This window comes from Chroicocephalus ridibundus, chromosome Z (assembly GCF_963924245.1).
Source record: "Chroicocephalus ridibundus chromosome Z, bChrRid1.1, whole genome shotgun sequence".
Lineage (NCBI taxonomy): Eukaryota > Metazoa > Chordata > Aves > Charadriiformes > Laridae > Chroicocephalus > Chroicocephalus ridibundus.
The window spans coordinates 11,168,765-11,184,061 of NC_086316.1; the positions used below are offsets into that span (position 1 = coordinate 11,168,765).

Here is a 15,297-nt window from a genome sequence, read left to right on the forward strand (position 1 = left end):
GGAATTTGGGTATTATGGTACTGAGGAGTATCTTCAAAGCATCAAGAGAATAAGGTGTTGGTGGGTTTTGAGCCATTTCTCAGAAAATGGGTGCACTGAAAATCCTAATGGATGAAGAAGGTGGAGGATGCTTCAGAGATTTGAAGGTTTAGAAGGAAGAGTGGTTTGATGAATCAGTCCAGAGAAGGCATAGCAGATTGTCCACACTGTGCACTTTAAAACATTGCAGAAGAGGAAAAGAATACTTACATCATAAAAAACAAAAAAACCTTGAAAAAAATTAAAAGCAAAATCTGAATCCAGTCAGGAATAAACAGAGCAGGATCATCCTTCAGGTGTAATTTAACTGTAGACCTACAGCAGAGATAATGTCATGCAACTGAGAGGGTCTAGTTCCTTTCTTTTTAATCCAGACTTGTTTTCCCCTTGCTTTCACTTTCCCTTCTTCTCCTATGCTTTATCCGTATTCCCAATGACTGATTTCCCCTCTGGAATGTCAGTTTTTACATCCTCATGTGTGCAGTAAGAGATGGTATAGAAAAGCAGCTGGAATGTTTGTGTGGTGGCAGCATCAGTGATTTCCACACGACACTGAATGAGTTAACCGTTGCTGTCCTAACTTTTATTCCCAGCCATGTGTAAATAATTCATGTCAACAGTTATGAGCTTAATAGAAAAGGTGTCACTCATATCTGTGGGCATTGATTCAAAACCCGTGGTTCTGTAGGAATAAGAATCCTATCAAACAGTTAGGATAATTATAGTCATCCGTGAAAATGATCTGATTTGCCTTAGTTCTTATAGAGGCCTAATTTGATATGTTAAATCCAAATTTCTGGTAATTTCTTTACGTACCTGGAAAAACACAGGTGGAGGTTTGTGTTATGGGAAATTGTACTTAGATCAAAGTGATGCAACCCAGTGACAGTTAAAACGAATGAAAAAGAAAGTGTAGCATTTTACAGGGATGTTTAGGCTTTTGTTTGTTTGTTTGAACCCAAATTAATAATTACACAGTTTGTGGTGGCAAATACCAGTTTTGGGAGCCTCTTTCAGCTGGGGATCATGTGCATTTCTAATCCCAGCCCATGTAATCCTGTCTGGTTTGACACCCTTGATTGATACATCTTTGCTTTGTAGGTATGTTCACAAGTGCATCTCTTACACTTTTGTCAGTATGGTTCAATACATGAATTACTCTGTTCCTGATTGTCTCCTGGTAAGATTTTTCAAACAAAGGAAGTAGTAGATCATTAGCTATCTGTCTGCTCCTTCCTGCCTGACTGTCTCTGCCTACAGCTTTGCAGTTGCTTTGTGGGCTTCCTCTGTAAAATTTAGGACTGAAGGTGAAAACCTGCTGAAATTTTGCAATGCTAGTTAAACTGGAAGCACATGCGTTACTCAAAATGTGAAAAACTTGTAAAAACTTGTCATGCTGCCCTAAAAGGTATAAATACTGAAGATGTCTTTGTAAAATAAATTCCATATGTACTTGTGAAAGCTACTGTGTAAGAGCAGTTTGCCTGTATGGTATGGACAAGTGCTTTCAACAGTCTGAGCAGAAGTTCACTTTGAATTGTTGTTCACTCTCTTTTCATTTCTGTGTCTGAACACGTGTGTGGTGTGTGTTAGCAGCAGATGGCATTTGCACCATCATTCACAGTTTTCACAGAATTGGAACAGGCAAAACCTACAAAAAAGCTAATATTTGGATTTTTTTCTTTCCCCTAAATTGCATGTTTGTGTGGGGATTGGTGGGAAGAGCTCTGTAAGTGAATTTGCACATGTGGATGCTCTTTAGCTACCTGCAGAAGATGAAATGTCAGATTGGAGCTGGTTCTGTCCGCTTTCTGGTAAACACAATTTTTTCATGCAAGTTCAAAAATACTTCACTGATAGGACGTATCTCAAGCTGAGGTCAGTGGTAGTCAAGTGCTCCTTCAACTGAGGACTAGTGGATTGTATATGTGGAAGAAGTTGTGGGTTTAATGACTGTTCAGACATAGAGTTGTCTGTCTGTTACCTTTTTTTTTTTGGAATCAGCAAATAATAACACTGAGTACTGGGACCTGAACTCGAAGAGGCTGATAAACAAAAGGTTAAGGTTGATCCTCACAGCACAGGGTTAAGGCAGAACAGCCTGACAGTACAGGCATTGAGGCACTGGATGTAATTACTATGAAGATTTTCGCCACACACTTAAGCACAGAGAGAGGCCCTCCTTCCTAGCCGAGCTTTTTAAAGTGGAGTAAAGGAGACTCAGACCTCCACTCCTTGTTTTCCTTCTTGGAATGAATTTCTTTGTCTTTCCTAATATGAGTTCTCCGCCCGTCCCCCGTCCCCCCCCAGCACTGACACTCACTGGCACTGTTGCATCACTTTGTTGCTCGCTTTTTGTGTTCTCCTATTTGTGTTCTATTTACAAGCATCTGGCTTTCCTGTCTGCTAACAGCCAAGTAGTATTTGCATATCTCTACCCTCTCACAGATTTGCCATTCCGTATTTGACTCCTCCGGGGTATTTTTCCACCCTTCTGCTCTGGTCTCCAGGCATTTGCATGTTGTTTCTAGGACCCTTTCCCTTGGGACAGGAGGGAGACTGTGAGGGTAAGCTGGAGGTCAGTGGAGCAGCAGTGGCATCCAGTGGCCTTCTCCGTAAATCACAAGTTGAAATTTCTAGTGCTGAATTGTGGGAAGGCTGAGGGTCTTCACTTCTCCTGTCTCATTTGTGAGTCTGAGTGAAAGCTGTTGATCAAAATCAGATATGTTGAAGATCTGGGTGCTACTGTCTGCTAAGACTTCACACTGAGGTCAGGCACATATAGTGCGTTTCACATCAGGAGTTCCCAAGCTCTGGAAGTCACTGTTGAATTTAACAGAAGAACTAATCTGACAGGGAACCTGTTTCCCTCTAGGTTTGAGAATATTTTTTTTCAGAAATACATTTGTGCTGTTATTGGATACTGTGTTTATGCTACTGGAATTAACGTTAAACCAAGCACTTACTGTACAAATGAAAGAACGTGTGATCAGTAAGAGTAAGGGAGAAAAGCAGTCTCTTCTAAGTCTCCAGGACTTTGTTGTGGTGGTCACGTTTTTTCAGCATGTTGCAGCTTTTCATCCTCTTTCACTCCTACCCATTTAGAGTGGAAACCTTGAGAAAAAGTCTGCCAGCTCTTCTGTGGGTAATTGCATGCTGGCCTTGTCCTTCTGAAAGTTCAGAAGGCACGACAGAAAAAATGGCATAATTACAGAAGAAACCGCTACTAGTTCTGCCTTCTTCCTTCCAAGGAGGCCACTGTATAAGATTTTTTTTCCTTGCCTGAATAGCTGGCATAATCACTTTTTTTTGTTGTTTGCTGCTTTATTTTGCTTTATTTTTTTACTGATTGTTTTATAAACTTATGAATCAAGTGCCTGATTATCTGCTGAGCAGTCTGAGAGATTACCTTTTTTTTTCCTCGTTACGCATTTTAATTCAGATGTCATGAATATGCAAACATTTTTCCCTCTGGCTGTGGTCTAATGAGTCTTTTTTGCCATCCGCTCTTTTAATATAAATGTATCTGATTTAAAGAACACAACAGCTGAACATACTCTCTTGCTCTGTGTTGGTACAGAAGCCTTAATACTGTGAAGTTTCTAGACATCACTGTGAAACAGATAATAATAATAAGCAGCAATTAAATACAGTTAATCACACAGTCATTTGTAAGGAAATTTGTTTTTTAGAGGACCCGCAGATTAATCTCTTTCTTCTTCTGCTATGTAGAGGGTTTTCAACAGAATTCCCATATTTAATAGCAGTTTGGAGTGGGGGAATTAAAATTAGTTGAGGGAGAGAGAGTGAGGCATCTGTTTGTTGGACATGTGGAGGGAGATATCATTCAAAGACAGTTTTATGACAGTTTTAATCAAAAAAAAAAAAGGAAAGGAAAAAGAAAAGTGCTGCAAAATACATAGACAGTTACACTTTAGTTCTAAATAACTGCCTACAATTTTAGAGATGGTTGATGTACTCATTTATTTCAGTGACAGCTTCATGTCCATGTGCTACAATGGTGTCCCTGTGAAATGGTAATGAAGTTTACATATGGAGTAAGAGTGCCGGGAACTAATGCTTGCTTTTACACCAGACTGTTAACACCAACTACTTTGTGAATATTTCTGAAGTATGTACCAAGACTGTCCTATAAAACGCCTTCATAGTTTCACCAGTTAGTAAGGGCTTTTCAGCTTAAAAGCTATATGAGCTTGCATTTGTATGACCTTTGTCATGTAGTGAATGTAATAAGAAAATCTGGTATTGGGACAAAGGAATGACGATTTGAAGGCTGGTGAAGGAAAGAAAAGGAGCAAATACGTTCACTGTCAATCTGAGTTGTGACCAGAAGGAGTTTTGTTCTTAGCTCTGGGAGAATACTTGATTATCTTGTCATGTGAAGGCAACTGCTCTGTGTCTGATGACAGCAGTGAGACAACTGCCTAAAAAAAGAACGGATGAGTTGATCTTCCTTGCTGTGCTTTTTCTCTGAGGCATAAGCCAACTCTTAAAAGTGTGTAAATTAACACAGGTATGTTGAGGGATATATCCCTGGTTGCTACAGCTGTATTCCCTACAGGCTTAGTTTTGTGGGCTTCATTCTTTTAATCTAGTGTTTGTTCTGAAAAGTGTTTTACTGTGGCTGTGTTATTTAATTTTATTGATTATAAAACAAGGAAAAATATCAACACCTTTTAAAAAGCAACCCAAACAAATAATGAACCAAAACATTAATTCAGCTCCAAAAATGGTCTTTTCCAGTCTAACACAAAAGGCTTCTTAAAATGATTTAATGCAGGTTTTTGTATTCAGGAGAGCCTTTCTTTCTAAGTTTGTTGGCTTATTGGTAGCGTCTTTTTCTTACAGAGAGCTTTTTAAAATCTGCTTGACTTTTTCAGTTGCAATTTAATGACACTTCTAATCCACGAGGTACAATGGTCTACAAAGTCTTCAAGTTGATTTGTGAGTGTCTCATTCTTTAGAAGACAGACCATTGTGTGTCACGAGATCTAGATGCTGGCACCCAAGTTCAAGGAGAATATAGGACAGGTGGCAGAAGTAGTGGAATTGGGATGTTATTTATCGTTCTTCACTTTTGGTGGTGTAATACTGTCATAAGTACACTTTAATGAAAGACTTTGACCAGGAATGCCTATGCATAGTACCAGTTTAATGTGTTACGACTAAGAGGAATCTCCGAAGCACAGCAAAATGTCTTTTCTTATTCGCGCTTTTGCTGGGATTGGTCACCTGGTATGAAAGATTCTAGTCTTTAGTACAGTATATACTGAAGAGTCTTGTGTAACAAACAATGCTATTGTATATGTATGCTTTTACATATAGAAACATATGAGAAGTCTGATGGAGTTAATAAGGTTGTTCCTTTGCTGTCAGGAAACTGTAATGTGGTTTTAATGTCCTCTTCAAGAGCTATAAAGTCATTAGAATTAAAATTGTTCTACACTAAAATGCAAGCCTAGCAAAGTATTTTGTTTTCATTAGTCATGGTAGTTTATCTAATGCTGGCTGTGTGTTTAAGGTCTTCACAGTCATTAGCTCAGGACATGCTTCTTCAGTTAGCTTTGTATTTTAATTCTAGGAGCTGACACAGTTAAGGGAAAGCTTAGCTACCTAACTTCTGCCTACCTTGTTTTATTTTTCTTGTTTGAAAAAAAACCAAAACAAAACAGAAAAAAAATAAACAATTGCTCCAAATATATTAAGATTTGCATGAGAAGTAATAACTGTTTCATTCTGTATTCATGTTTTTGCTCACAGAGGAGGAATTATTCGGTAATTTGTCCATATTCAATGAAACGTGTTTGAAGTGGCAAAGGAAAACTGGAAGACTGGGAGTGCAGGAAACGTACACAGTAAGTGGGGCAGTATTTGAGATTGGGAGTAGCTTTGTCCTGGTTAATTGTGGTGAGTCAGCAGTGGAGATTTGTTTTGTGAGTTTTATTTGCATGGTAATTTGTCTCACTGCTCCCAGTGAACTGCCTAGAAACCCAAAGGTGTCTGGGTTAGGAAAGAAACAAATCCCTGTCCTGAAGTTAGGTGAAAAACTAAAAAGCCATTGGGGTCCCATTCCAGTAAATCACCGACACACCTGCTTGAAACTATAAGAAGCGTTTCAGCTCAAGTTTATGTTTTAGTTAAATGCTGTTGTAGAGCTCAAGGTCACATTGACATAGAAAACATTGCAAAACTTGAGCTCTTGTCCAGTCTGTGATGCAAACATTTCAAGTAAACAGTGTATCATTTGCACATACTGGATGTAACTTGTTTTAGAAATACAAGGTATATTGAAATACCCTGCCTTGCTCAAGAGATTCAACCATCTTATATTTGAACATTTTAGGATTGTTTTTTAAAGAAAATTGTAAACAACATTGGTAACTACTTTTTTTTTCCATTTTTTTTTCTTGCTATCTATTTATAATCTAGAATAAAAGATAAGATATAAATTCTCAGAAACAAATAGTTCAGTCAGCATTATCGAAAGCCAGAACAGTATGATATGAATTGCCATGCTTTGAGAATGATAGCATCCCAAGAAAGGTTGTTTTTTTGAGCATGTACACATAGGGGAAAAAGAAAAAGGGGATTATTTAGGGTCTCCAGGGTGGGTAGGTTAATGTGAAAAATAGGTTTCAAGATTGGGTAATAAGTTTGGAAAACAATCTGTCTTTCTCCTCCTGTCTTATAAACCAACTTATTTTTACTTTGGGTGCTTTTATTGAGCACTGCTGAGATGGAAAAATCAAGTTCACCATTACTCTTAACAGTTCAAAACCAGTACCAGTTTTTCATGTACCCAGTGGTAACTAGTGAGCTGTGGATCTCCGGTGTAGTGTGCTCTGTGCATGTGCTTTTGTGTGAATTCAGCTGTCTGCAAGACACTTCAGAATAGTCAAAACTGAGGATGATGTGGACATAGACTACATGCAGTAAAGTCCAGAACACAGTGTGGGCTACCTTGAGCTCAACTAGATAAGTTTAGTCTGTCCCTTCATCTCATTCAAACAACAGGTTTTTTTTTTTCACTCCACTGGGACGATCTTAGGGCAGCTTGTCTTTTACTGTTGTTTGGCATTCAGTCTTAGTACTGATTCCGTAGGGCAAGGGGAAAAACTAGAAATAAGAAAGTAGCCAGCAGAGGTAGTTTCCATCTGTGTGCTGTAAACAAGAAGGAACATTTACTTACACCTTACTATTTGTGTTGGAGATGTTTGTAGGGTTCACATTATAGATTCCTTCTATTTATTGTAGAAATACATGAAAAATTATTCATAATTTTAACAGTCAGAAATTAAATATCTAATTTATTAAGCCATCTTGTTGCACCAAAACAGTGAGTCACAAGCCTATTTTTTTGATTGAGCTCATATTCTAAAACAGATGCAATACTAGGTTCTCAAGGCTTAATTGAACTTGTATTCTGAATTTTGGAGAGCCACAACCAATTACACCATCATTTTTGTTAATCCTTTAATAGTTTCACATAGTGGGCCAAAGATGGGATGAGAAGACATTCTCGGAAGATGCGATATTTAATATCACTACAAGCGAAGATAATCCAAAGGTGTGTTTAGATCTCAGCTCTGGCAGTAACTACGTGGTGAATATTACTACCATCTCTTCCACAAACATCACCGTCTCAGTTACAGTGGCAGTTCAGACAAAGGGTAGGTTGTGCTTTGTATTCTCTGTGCTTATAAAAGAACTTAACTATCCTGCAGAATTCACTGTTTTGAGTCTAGCAGGCAGTATAACAGGCTGTCTCCTAGACTATATCATTCTTGATGCTGACTACACACATGTAGCCACCGTCACCATCCTCTTTTTCTGGAAGACATCTTTCTTTCTGCTCACTGTGGCCATTGAGTGTATGAGTAAACAGAGCAGTGGCAGTAAGTCCCCTTCAGAAAGATTTGGCAAACTTGCATCTTCAGGATGTTTGTCTTCTGTGTGAGGCAGGATTGGTGCAGTGGCATTCCTGGCTACACGCTGAAATTTCAGTCCATGGTACAGTGCTTACTGGTTTCCATTCCTTGCCTTGAAAACTGATTCTCTGCCTGTGGGAGAATTCCCAGCTGCTGAGCTGTATGGTACTAATCTAAGTAATGTGAATATTATAGATAATGTTCCTATGTTTAGCAGTGATGAGCAGTGTTCTGGCAGTTTTTCAGTAATTGTAGAGAAGGCATTTTCTAACAGCAGGTTTCTGTAGTATTTTGGTTGTGGAAACTTTAAGCTTGCCTTCTGACATACTAATTCTGATGAGACAGACCTTAAGAAATAATTGCCTTTGCAATCCACAAAAATGCCTTTTCTCTTGTGCTTTTTCCTAAAGGGCATCAACTGTGACAAATTGTTCTATGATAACTTTATTTCCATCAGAAGGTCTAAAGCCCTGGGTCTTTCTGTTATTATAACCTCCGTAGGTCTGGACAAATAAATCCTATCTTGATTTGCTGAATAGCCTGCTTGGGTTTATCTGAAAGACATTTTTCCTGGAATATGTTCATTTATTTACTGTATTTGTTCATTCAAAAAGAAATAAGATTCTGCCTCCTTCTCAGAATAGAATTAAAATAAAAACCTTTTTATTTTTTATTTTCAGCTACTCATTCAATTAAGATGAAGAAACTGAAGTTTTTGTAATAAGTTATTCCCTTTTTTTATTGTCTCTACAGTAAAGGAAGCTTTCAATAATGTATTAATTTTTAATGAGACCTGCTTGAAATGGCGGAGAAGTGTCAGGGGAACTGATGTGGAAGACAGATACTCAGTAAGTGACAATCTGTATTTTGAATCTAGAAAACCATTTACATCTATCACCTATGTGAAAAAAGCCCCTGTAACTTTTCAAACACTTGCTGCTGGCAGTGTTCCTTATCCTAATAATGTCTCTCATGAAAACACAGAGAGTAAGCTTCCATAGCAACCTTCAAAAAAGAAAGAAACCACCATGCTCTTTTGTAGTTTCCTGCTTCTAGCTTATTTTCCACCCTGTTCTACTCTATTTTGCCTTCCCTATCTGTACGTTCAACTTTGTCAGGCCTCAGACAGCTCTGTTCCAATTCCACGGAGTCAGTCCACTGTGTCTTGTGACATGCCTTCAGTCTTCCCTCATCCCAGCAGGGCATTTCTGTCTCTGCCAGACTCTTGACCACCTGCTGTTGTCTCAGATCTCTGTGTGCTAAGAGGTGCTCAGAGGTTATGTAAAGGCGTGGTATGTCTTTAAAGGAAAATTAGCACATCATTAAAATACAGTGAGCATTTTAGTTTTCATTAATAGAGAAATGATCAGGAGAGGTCTTAAGTTAATAACTTCATGATCATTTGGCACATCAACAACAAAACAAACACATACAAAATCCAACTGAAACAATAAAAAAACCAAGGTTCTGTAAATACGCCTGGAAACATAGCTGTCCGTAGGCAGGTCCTGGAGGATACTTGGCATTTTAACATAGGTCAAAATTACTTGATTTTGACTTGATCCTCAGGGTCAAACCAGAGAGGTGTTCATGTGAGCTTACTTTTAGAACTAATCACTTTGCACTATGAGAAAATAATACAATGAAAGTGCACTATTACTGGAAGCCTGTATGTTTGCAGGAAATCAAGAATTGGGGGAAATTACAGTACTAATAAAAAAATAGGATAGACTAGGAGGAGGAGAGGTGAAAGAACTAGGACAATGCCAGAGCTGATCTAGAGGACTGCAGTTGTCGAATTTTGGAAGCATTTGAATTTGAGTAACTGTCAGCACCAACGTTTTTGGTACTCTGTATGCAGTGATGTATTTTTCTGCTTTTTCTCGTACATGACATGACTGAGTGCAGATATATGAAAACATTGCAATTTCTATGCCTTGATTGTTTTGTTACAGTTTCATGTGCAGGGCCAGCGCTGGTATCAGAAGGAGTTCTTTCATGAAATGACTTTCAACCTCACCACACACAAGCAGGCTCCAGAAGTTTGTTTTGATTTGCAGCCAGGCACCAATTACTCAGTTAATATTTCCATGGTAGCTTTGAATTTTTCACTGCTCGTTTCCATGACAACACAAATCACAGGTAGGTCCTGCCATTTATTTTATAAATTTACAAAAGCATCTGTTGGGTGCAGGAAGCTCAAGTGAAACAGCATTGTTGATCTGTGTCATGTAGTGGGTTAGCAAAGTGCTCTTTCCATACTTAGAATTGTTCATTGTTTGATTTCACAGATCTCATAGGACTGACAGTCCAGCAATAGAAGGGGGAGAGAAATGCGGGTACAATGTTTTGAAGTGTCATTTTGGCGCAGCAGGGAAAAGATACTTCGGTGGGTTAGACACGAGATGAGTAGATAGGGGAGCTGCATTAAATTCCCTGCCGTATTAGAGACTAAGTCACTTTTTTTAGTACAAGTTCTCACCACTGTTAAATGTAGATAATAGCAAAACTGCACTTCATGTGAGTATTCAAGACGACAGATATCACGAAAGTTTGCAAGGATCCAAAGTACAGAGAGTCCTGCAACTACCTCAGACAGATACTTTCATCTGCAATTGTTAAAGTACAAAACCTAAAAGGCATTTGAGTGATTCTGTAGGGAAGAGTCTCAGCTTCACTATTTAGCAAGATACTTGTGTGGCGCTAAGGTGCTGTGATAAAAAACAGACGTCACTTTTTAGCTCGTTTTTGTTTAGAACAAACAGTTCTGAACAGTTTTGCACCATCCCAATACTGTCAGACTTTCTGAATTAGGTTATTACTGTTACACTGTTAAGTGCAGTGTTTGGTGCTGGTGTTGTTCTTCCCATTGGGGCCACAAATTGGAATTCCAAAGAAACAAGCTCTCTGAGTGTGTAAAATTCTGTTCAGCCACTAGATGGAACCGGTTCTCTTCTGACTGCTCATGAAGAATGAGATTTGTGGTGGTTTTGAAATTGATAGTATTACAGTATTTGTAATAGTAAATCTAAGGTTTTTAAGCTTCATGAAAGGCAAAACATCTCTCGTTTCCTAAAGCTACTGCTTAGGATATACAATGACCAGGGTTTTTTTTAATTTAAATGCAATTACAGTAATGATTTGATAATACATTTTCAGAAGCTTCCTAGCTGTCACTCAGAAGTAGCATCCAGGAGTTCCTAAGTACATGTAGTTTTGTAAAAACTAGTAAGCTGTCTCAGAATTTGGTTGAGTGAGGTAATTTTTCAATACATACTCAGAGTAAAGGTGTAGCCCTTTACACTGTTGTCCTGTGGTATTTCCTAAACTCTGCAGGATTGCATCAAGTCAGTTGCTCATTAGAGCTACAGAGAACACTTTGCAGCAGGTGCTTGTGAAATGGTATTTGTGCCTTAGCAGCTGGCATGTTTCCCTCTCTGCTGAGGTAGTGCTTAACAAATGCATATACATAGCCCCAGAAAAGGTCTTTGTGTAAAAGTTAGGTCATTTCTGTTTTGAAAGATCCTGCTACACAAGCCATTTTATATCTGGTAGCTACTTTTTTCAATAAGCAATAATAGGTAGGTGTTGCTCTGTTATTAGCAATCTTCATGCAAAACTTGCCGTGCAAACACTCCATGTTGTGCCTTTTTAATAGAAGCCAGAGAATAAAAGTAGATCTTTTTGCAGTTGAAATTGAGTGAAAATTAAAAAGCCAACAGTGATCATGCTGGAAAGCTCACCAAGTAATGATAATTTAAATAAGACTTTAAATTTGTTGCTGTTTCAGTTTATCTAAAATGAAAAGGATACAGTTAAAATAATTTTTCTGGCAGTGTCCCTTTGAGTTCTGTGCCTTATGTTTCGGGAATCACATTATCTGTACAAGCAATTTAATTTATATAAAAACTATTTATAATTTTAGAGTAGGTGTATAATTTGCTTCTTCATTTGTCCGTTATTTTGTAATCATGTACGTTGTTGAACCAGAAGGTTGTGTTTCCAGGATGGGTGGAATGATCTCAATTTTTCTGCCAGTTTAAGTCTGAAAACTGGTTTTTGGCTCTGGGGGCTTTCTGGCTAAATGGTACTGCTTACATGCAAGATATGCCTTAAGCCCAGAGGCTCTAAGGAAGCTGACTTATGAAAGTGTTTTACTGTTAATGTACTGGAGGTGGCCTCATTTGTTGTCTAAGGTTCCATACAGCATCCTTTAACAAATGCACAGTCAGTCGGTCTGTTTCCCCAGCTGGGGGTGAATCTAGATGTTGTATCTCCTTCGCTTCCATACACCTCCCACATTTTGAGAGTTCGGGAAATCTTAACTGTGGAGTTTCACCTACTCTGAAGAGACATGTCCCAAACGGTTGGCTGAACACTGCCTAACAAGCTTAATTTCCTGACAAGGATAGTAATCTGTGTAAATAAATAAAAAAAACAACTGTTGCAGAATACAATAAGCATGTATAATGCTAGCGATAAGTTTGGGTCTTCTTTCAAAAAGCAAGATTTGTAAATGCGCGTTAAGAAAGCTACTTCTATATCCTGAATATCTATATTTATATCTATGTATCCCCTAAATGAGGATTTGTTATATCCATAGTATTTCTAAAGAAAAAAAGCAAGAACTGGGGACTTAAAAGCCTGCATTTCTCCCTGGCAAGTAGCATCCTTTAAAAATAGTTCTTTGCTGAGCACAAGGTTGGTTTTGCCCATCATCTTGTGGATGGTAAATACAGCCAAGTAAATGCTTCATGGATCATTGAAATTCTGCTCCTTTCACACTTCCAGTAGCAGGCATTTTGCACAGTCTTTCATGTCATCTTAGCTTATTTTAGACAAGCTCTCAGCACCTGTATACTTGAGATAGGAAATCGAGTCAATTATGAAAAATGATTAGTGATTATATTGTAGTTGTAAAAAGATGGTAGCAAGACTGTCTTTTAAGCAAGAAGGGAGTTCATGTCTGTTTCCAGGGAAGGAAAGGAGTATCTTGTGGGTATACTTTCTCATTCATTATTTCTGTTGGGATTACACTATTTACAGGTGGCTCTGTTCATTAGCCTTTTTGAAGATCATTTATTAAGGCATGCTCAGGCAAGGCATTGTTTTGTTATCTGGTTTCACGTAAGAGTTTAAGAAGACTGAATTTTGTAACTGCTTCCTAGTGTTTGAAGACCAGGATAATAGAGAAAGAGCTAATGCTCTTTGGCTTTTGTTTTTAATATCCTAAGTAAGAGTAACTTCTTCAGTTGAGTCACATTAAAATACTATTGATATTTGAGTCTGTTTGCAAGGTTTGCTTTGGGATAGATGTGTTATGTGTTATGTTGGATGTGACAAAATTGTGGTCTTTGTGAAGTCATGAATGCCTGCTTATTTATGGTGTCTGGCTAGGTTTTTTTACTTTAGAGCAGTTTAGTTTCTGTCTGTAAGACAGAAAATTTTCTGGACACTAGAAATATCTCTTTCATGCCTGAATTGCTGAATTACATTTCCTACTTGTAAAAATAATTAATATTAGATTCAATGATGATTTCACATTACTCTTCCTCCTCTCAACTTTTTGCTTAGAACCCAGGTGTGTTTTGAGTTTATTCTATGGTTACTGTTCACACTTGCTGCCATTTCTTACACGTTTGTACGTGCACTTTCTGGTGGGTTTGACCTTGAGCCTGTGTAGTTCAGACAGTTGTAAGAGTTCCTATGTTTCTCAGCTGCTATTCTTTTTGTTTTAGTCCAGGATATACATGCAGGCCACAGACTCTTGTGTCTGTATCCTCTCTGTCTTTGTATGAACACGTAAGTCAGAAAGTTGACTCACAAGCAGGGAGTCTAGAAAGTGATTTGAATTAGAAGAATGAATTCCATCACATGCTAAGTATATTCTTCCAGAGCCCTGCACTTTCATCACGGTATTTGAAAAACAAATTACATTACAGATCAGGTTGTGATGTCTAATTTGTTTGCCCACCCATGGATGTACGCACACACACACATAAAAGATACATTATTGTTCTGCTCTATTGTATAATGGAAAAGATTTACACTTGTTCTTTCATAAAGGGACTTCTTTAAGGTCTGGCAAAGGAGGGAAAACCCAAATCTACTTTCCAATGAGGAAGTGAAAGACTGTTGGAGATGTGGTGATTTGACAGATCTTACTCTGACAGCACATCATGTGTCTCCAGAGAGACAGTCCATTTCAGTGTGCAGCTTCAGACCACGAGTATTGCAAAGAAAGGAGTTTCTGAATTATGTAATGGGGAAAGGGGAGCGATTGAAACCTGATTTTTTGTTTGCTTTTTTTAACGTAGGGAGGAAATTAGCTGCCAGTCCTTTAAACACTTTCATACATATATTGATGCATGCACTTTGTATTTTTATGCAGAGGCTATTCAAATGCATGATGTTTAAGTTCATATGAACTCTACGTCTTTGTCATTATGACCTCCTTCATAGCAATAATTTTTTCATAAGTACTTGTGAAACCATGAATGTTCTGATCACCTCTATCATTATGTTTACAGAGCACTTGATATAGGTGGTAAAGTCTATGCTTTATAGTCAGTGCTTTACATGCTGAACAAAATTCTTTGCTTTTTCAGTGGGTGTTCTTTAGTACTTCAGTTCTTCAGGTACTCCTTTAAAAATTTATAGTGATGTATCTGTCTCAGTCTTTATGTTGTTCTCACCTAGTTCATGTAATTAGCATTAAGTAAAATAAATGAAATGCAAAACGGAAAAAAAAACCAATATAAGAATAGGCTACAATGGGGAAGAAGATAGATCGTAAGGTCTTTTCAGCTATGAATTTACACATGAACAGATCACACATTCACGCTGCTAGTATATCCATTTTTAAGATACGATCTTTAAAGAAGATTTAAATTATCATTTTCTGTAGAAGTGGTCTTGATTTATTCAACCTCCTTCCTTCCATCCCATCATTCCTTCTTTAAGAAATGTCTTTCTCCAAGTTAAAAATCACTTCACTTTGTTAAAACAATTATACTGTAATATGTACAGTAAACTTAATTACACTTCAGACAGTAATACAAATGGTAAAAACCCTTGTCTATTCTATCAATATTTCTACCTTTTTTTTTTTTAATTTTACAGCAGTATTCTTGACTTCCTTGTTTTAAAATTCAGTAAAAAACTTTTTGGACATAAAGCCCTCAAAGCCTTAAGAAAAATCCCTGTTTGCAGGAAACTAAGATCATGCAAATGTTGTTATTTCAGTGAAGGGTTGTTTCAGTTAGAACTTTGCTCTAAGAGGAATCTTTGATTTGACTTCCCTGAACTT

General features: G+C 37.7%; 1 protein-coding gene across 12 annotated transcripts in view; it reads left to right on the plus strand.

The window, feature by feature from the left end:
- Positions 1–15,297, plus strand: part of SUSD1 (sushi domain containing 1) — a 46,893-nt gene that overhangs the window by 14,654 nt on the left and 16,942 nt on the right. For 11 of the 12 annotated variants that reach the window (XR_010069145.1, XR_010069148.1, XR_010069149.1 and 8 more), the window contains 4 exons: positions 5,821–5,915; positions 7,541–7,730; positions 8,742–8,836; positions 9,944–10,130. Coding sequence is in view for 7 of the 12 variants with exons in the window: in XM_063320873.1 (XP_063176943.1) it covers positions 5,821–5,915; positions 7,541–7,730; positions 8,742–8,836; positions 9,944–10,130 (567 nt within the window). In the remaining 5 variants the exon portion in view is untranslated. The remainder of the gene's footprint in view (positions 1–5,820; positions 5,916–7,540; positions 7,731–8,741; positions 8,837–9,943; positions 10,131–15,297) is intronic. The other variant, XM_063320877.1, reaches the window with a different exon arrangement.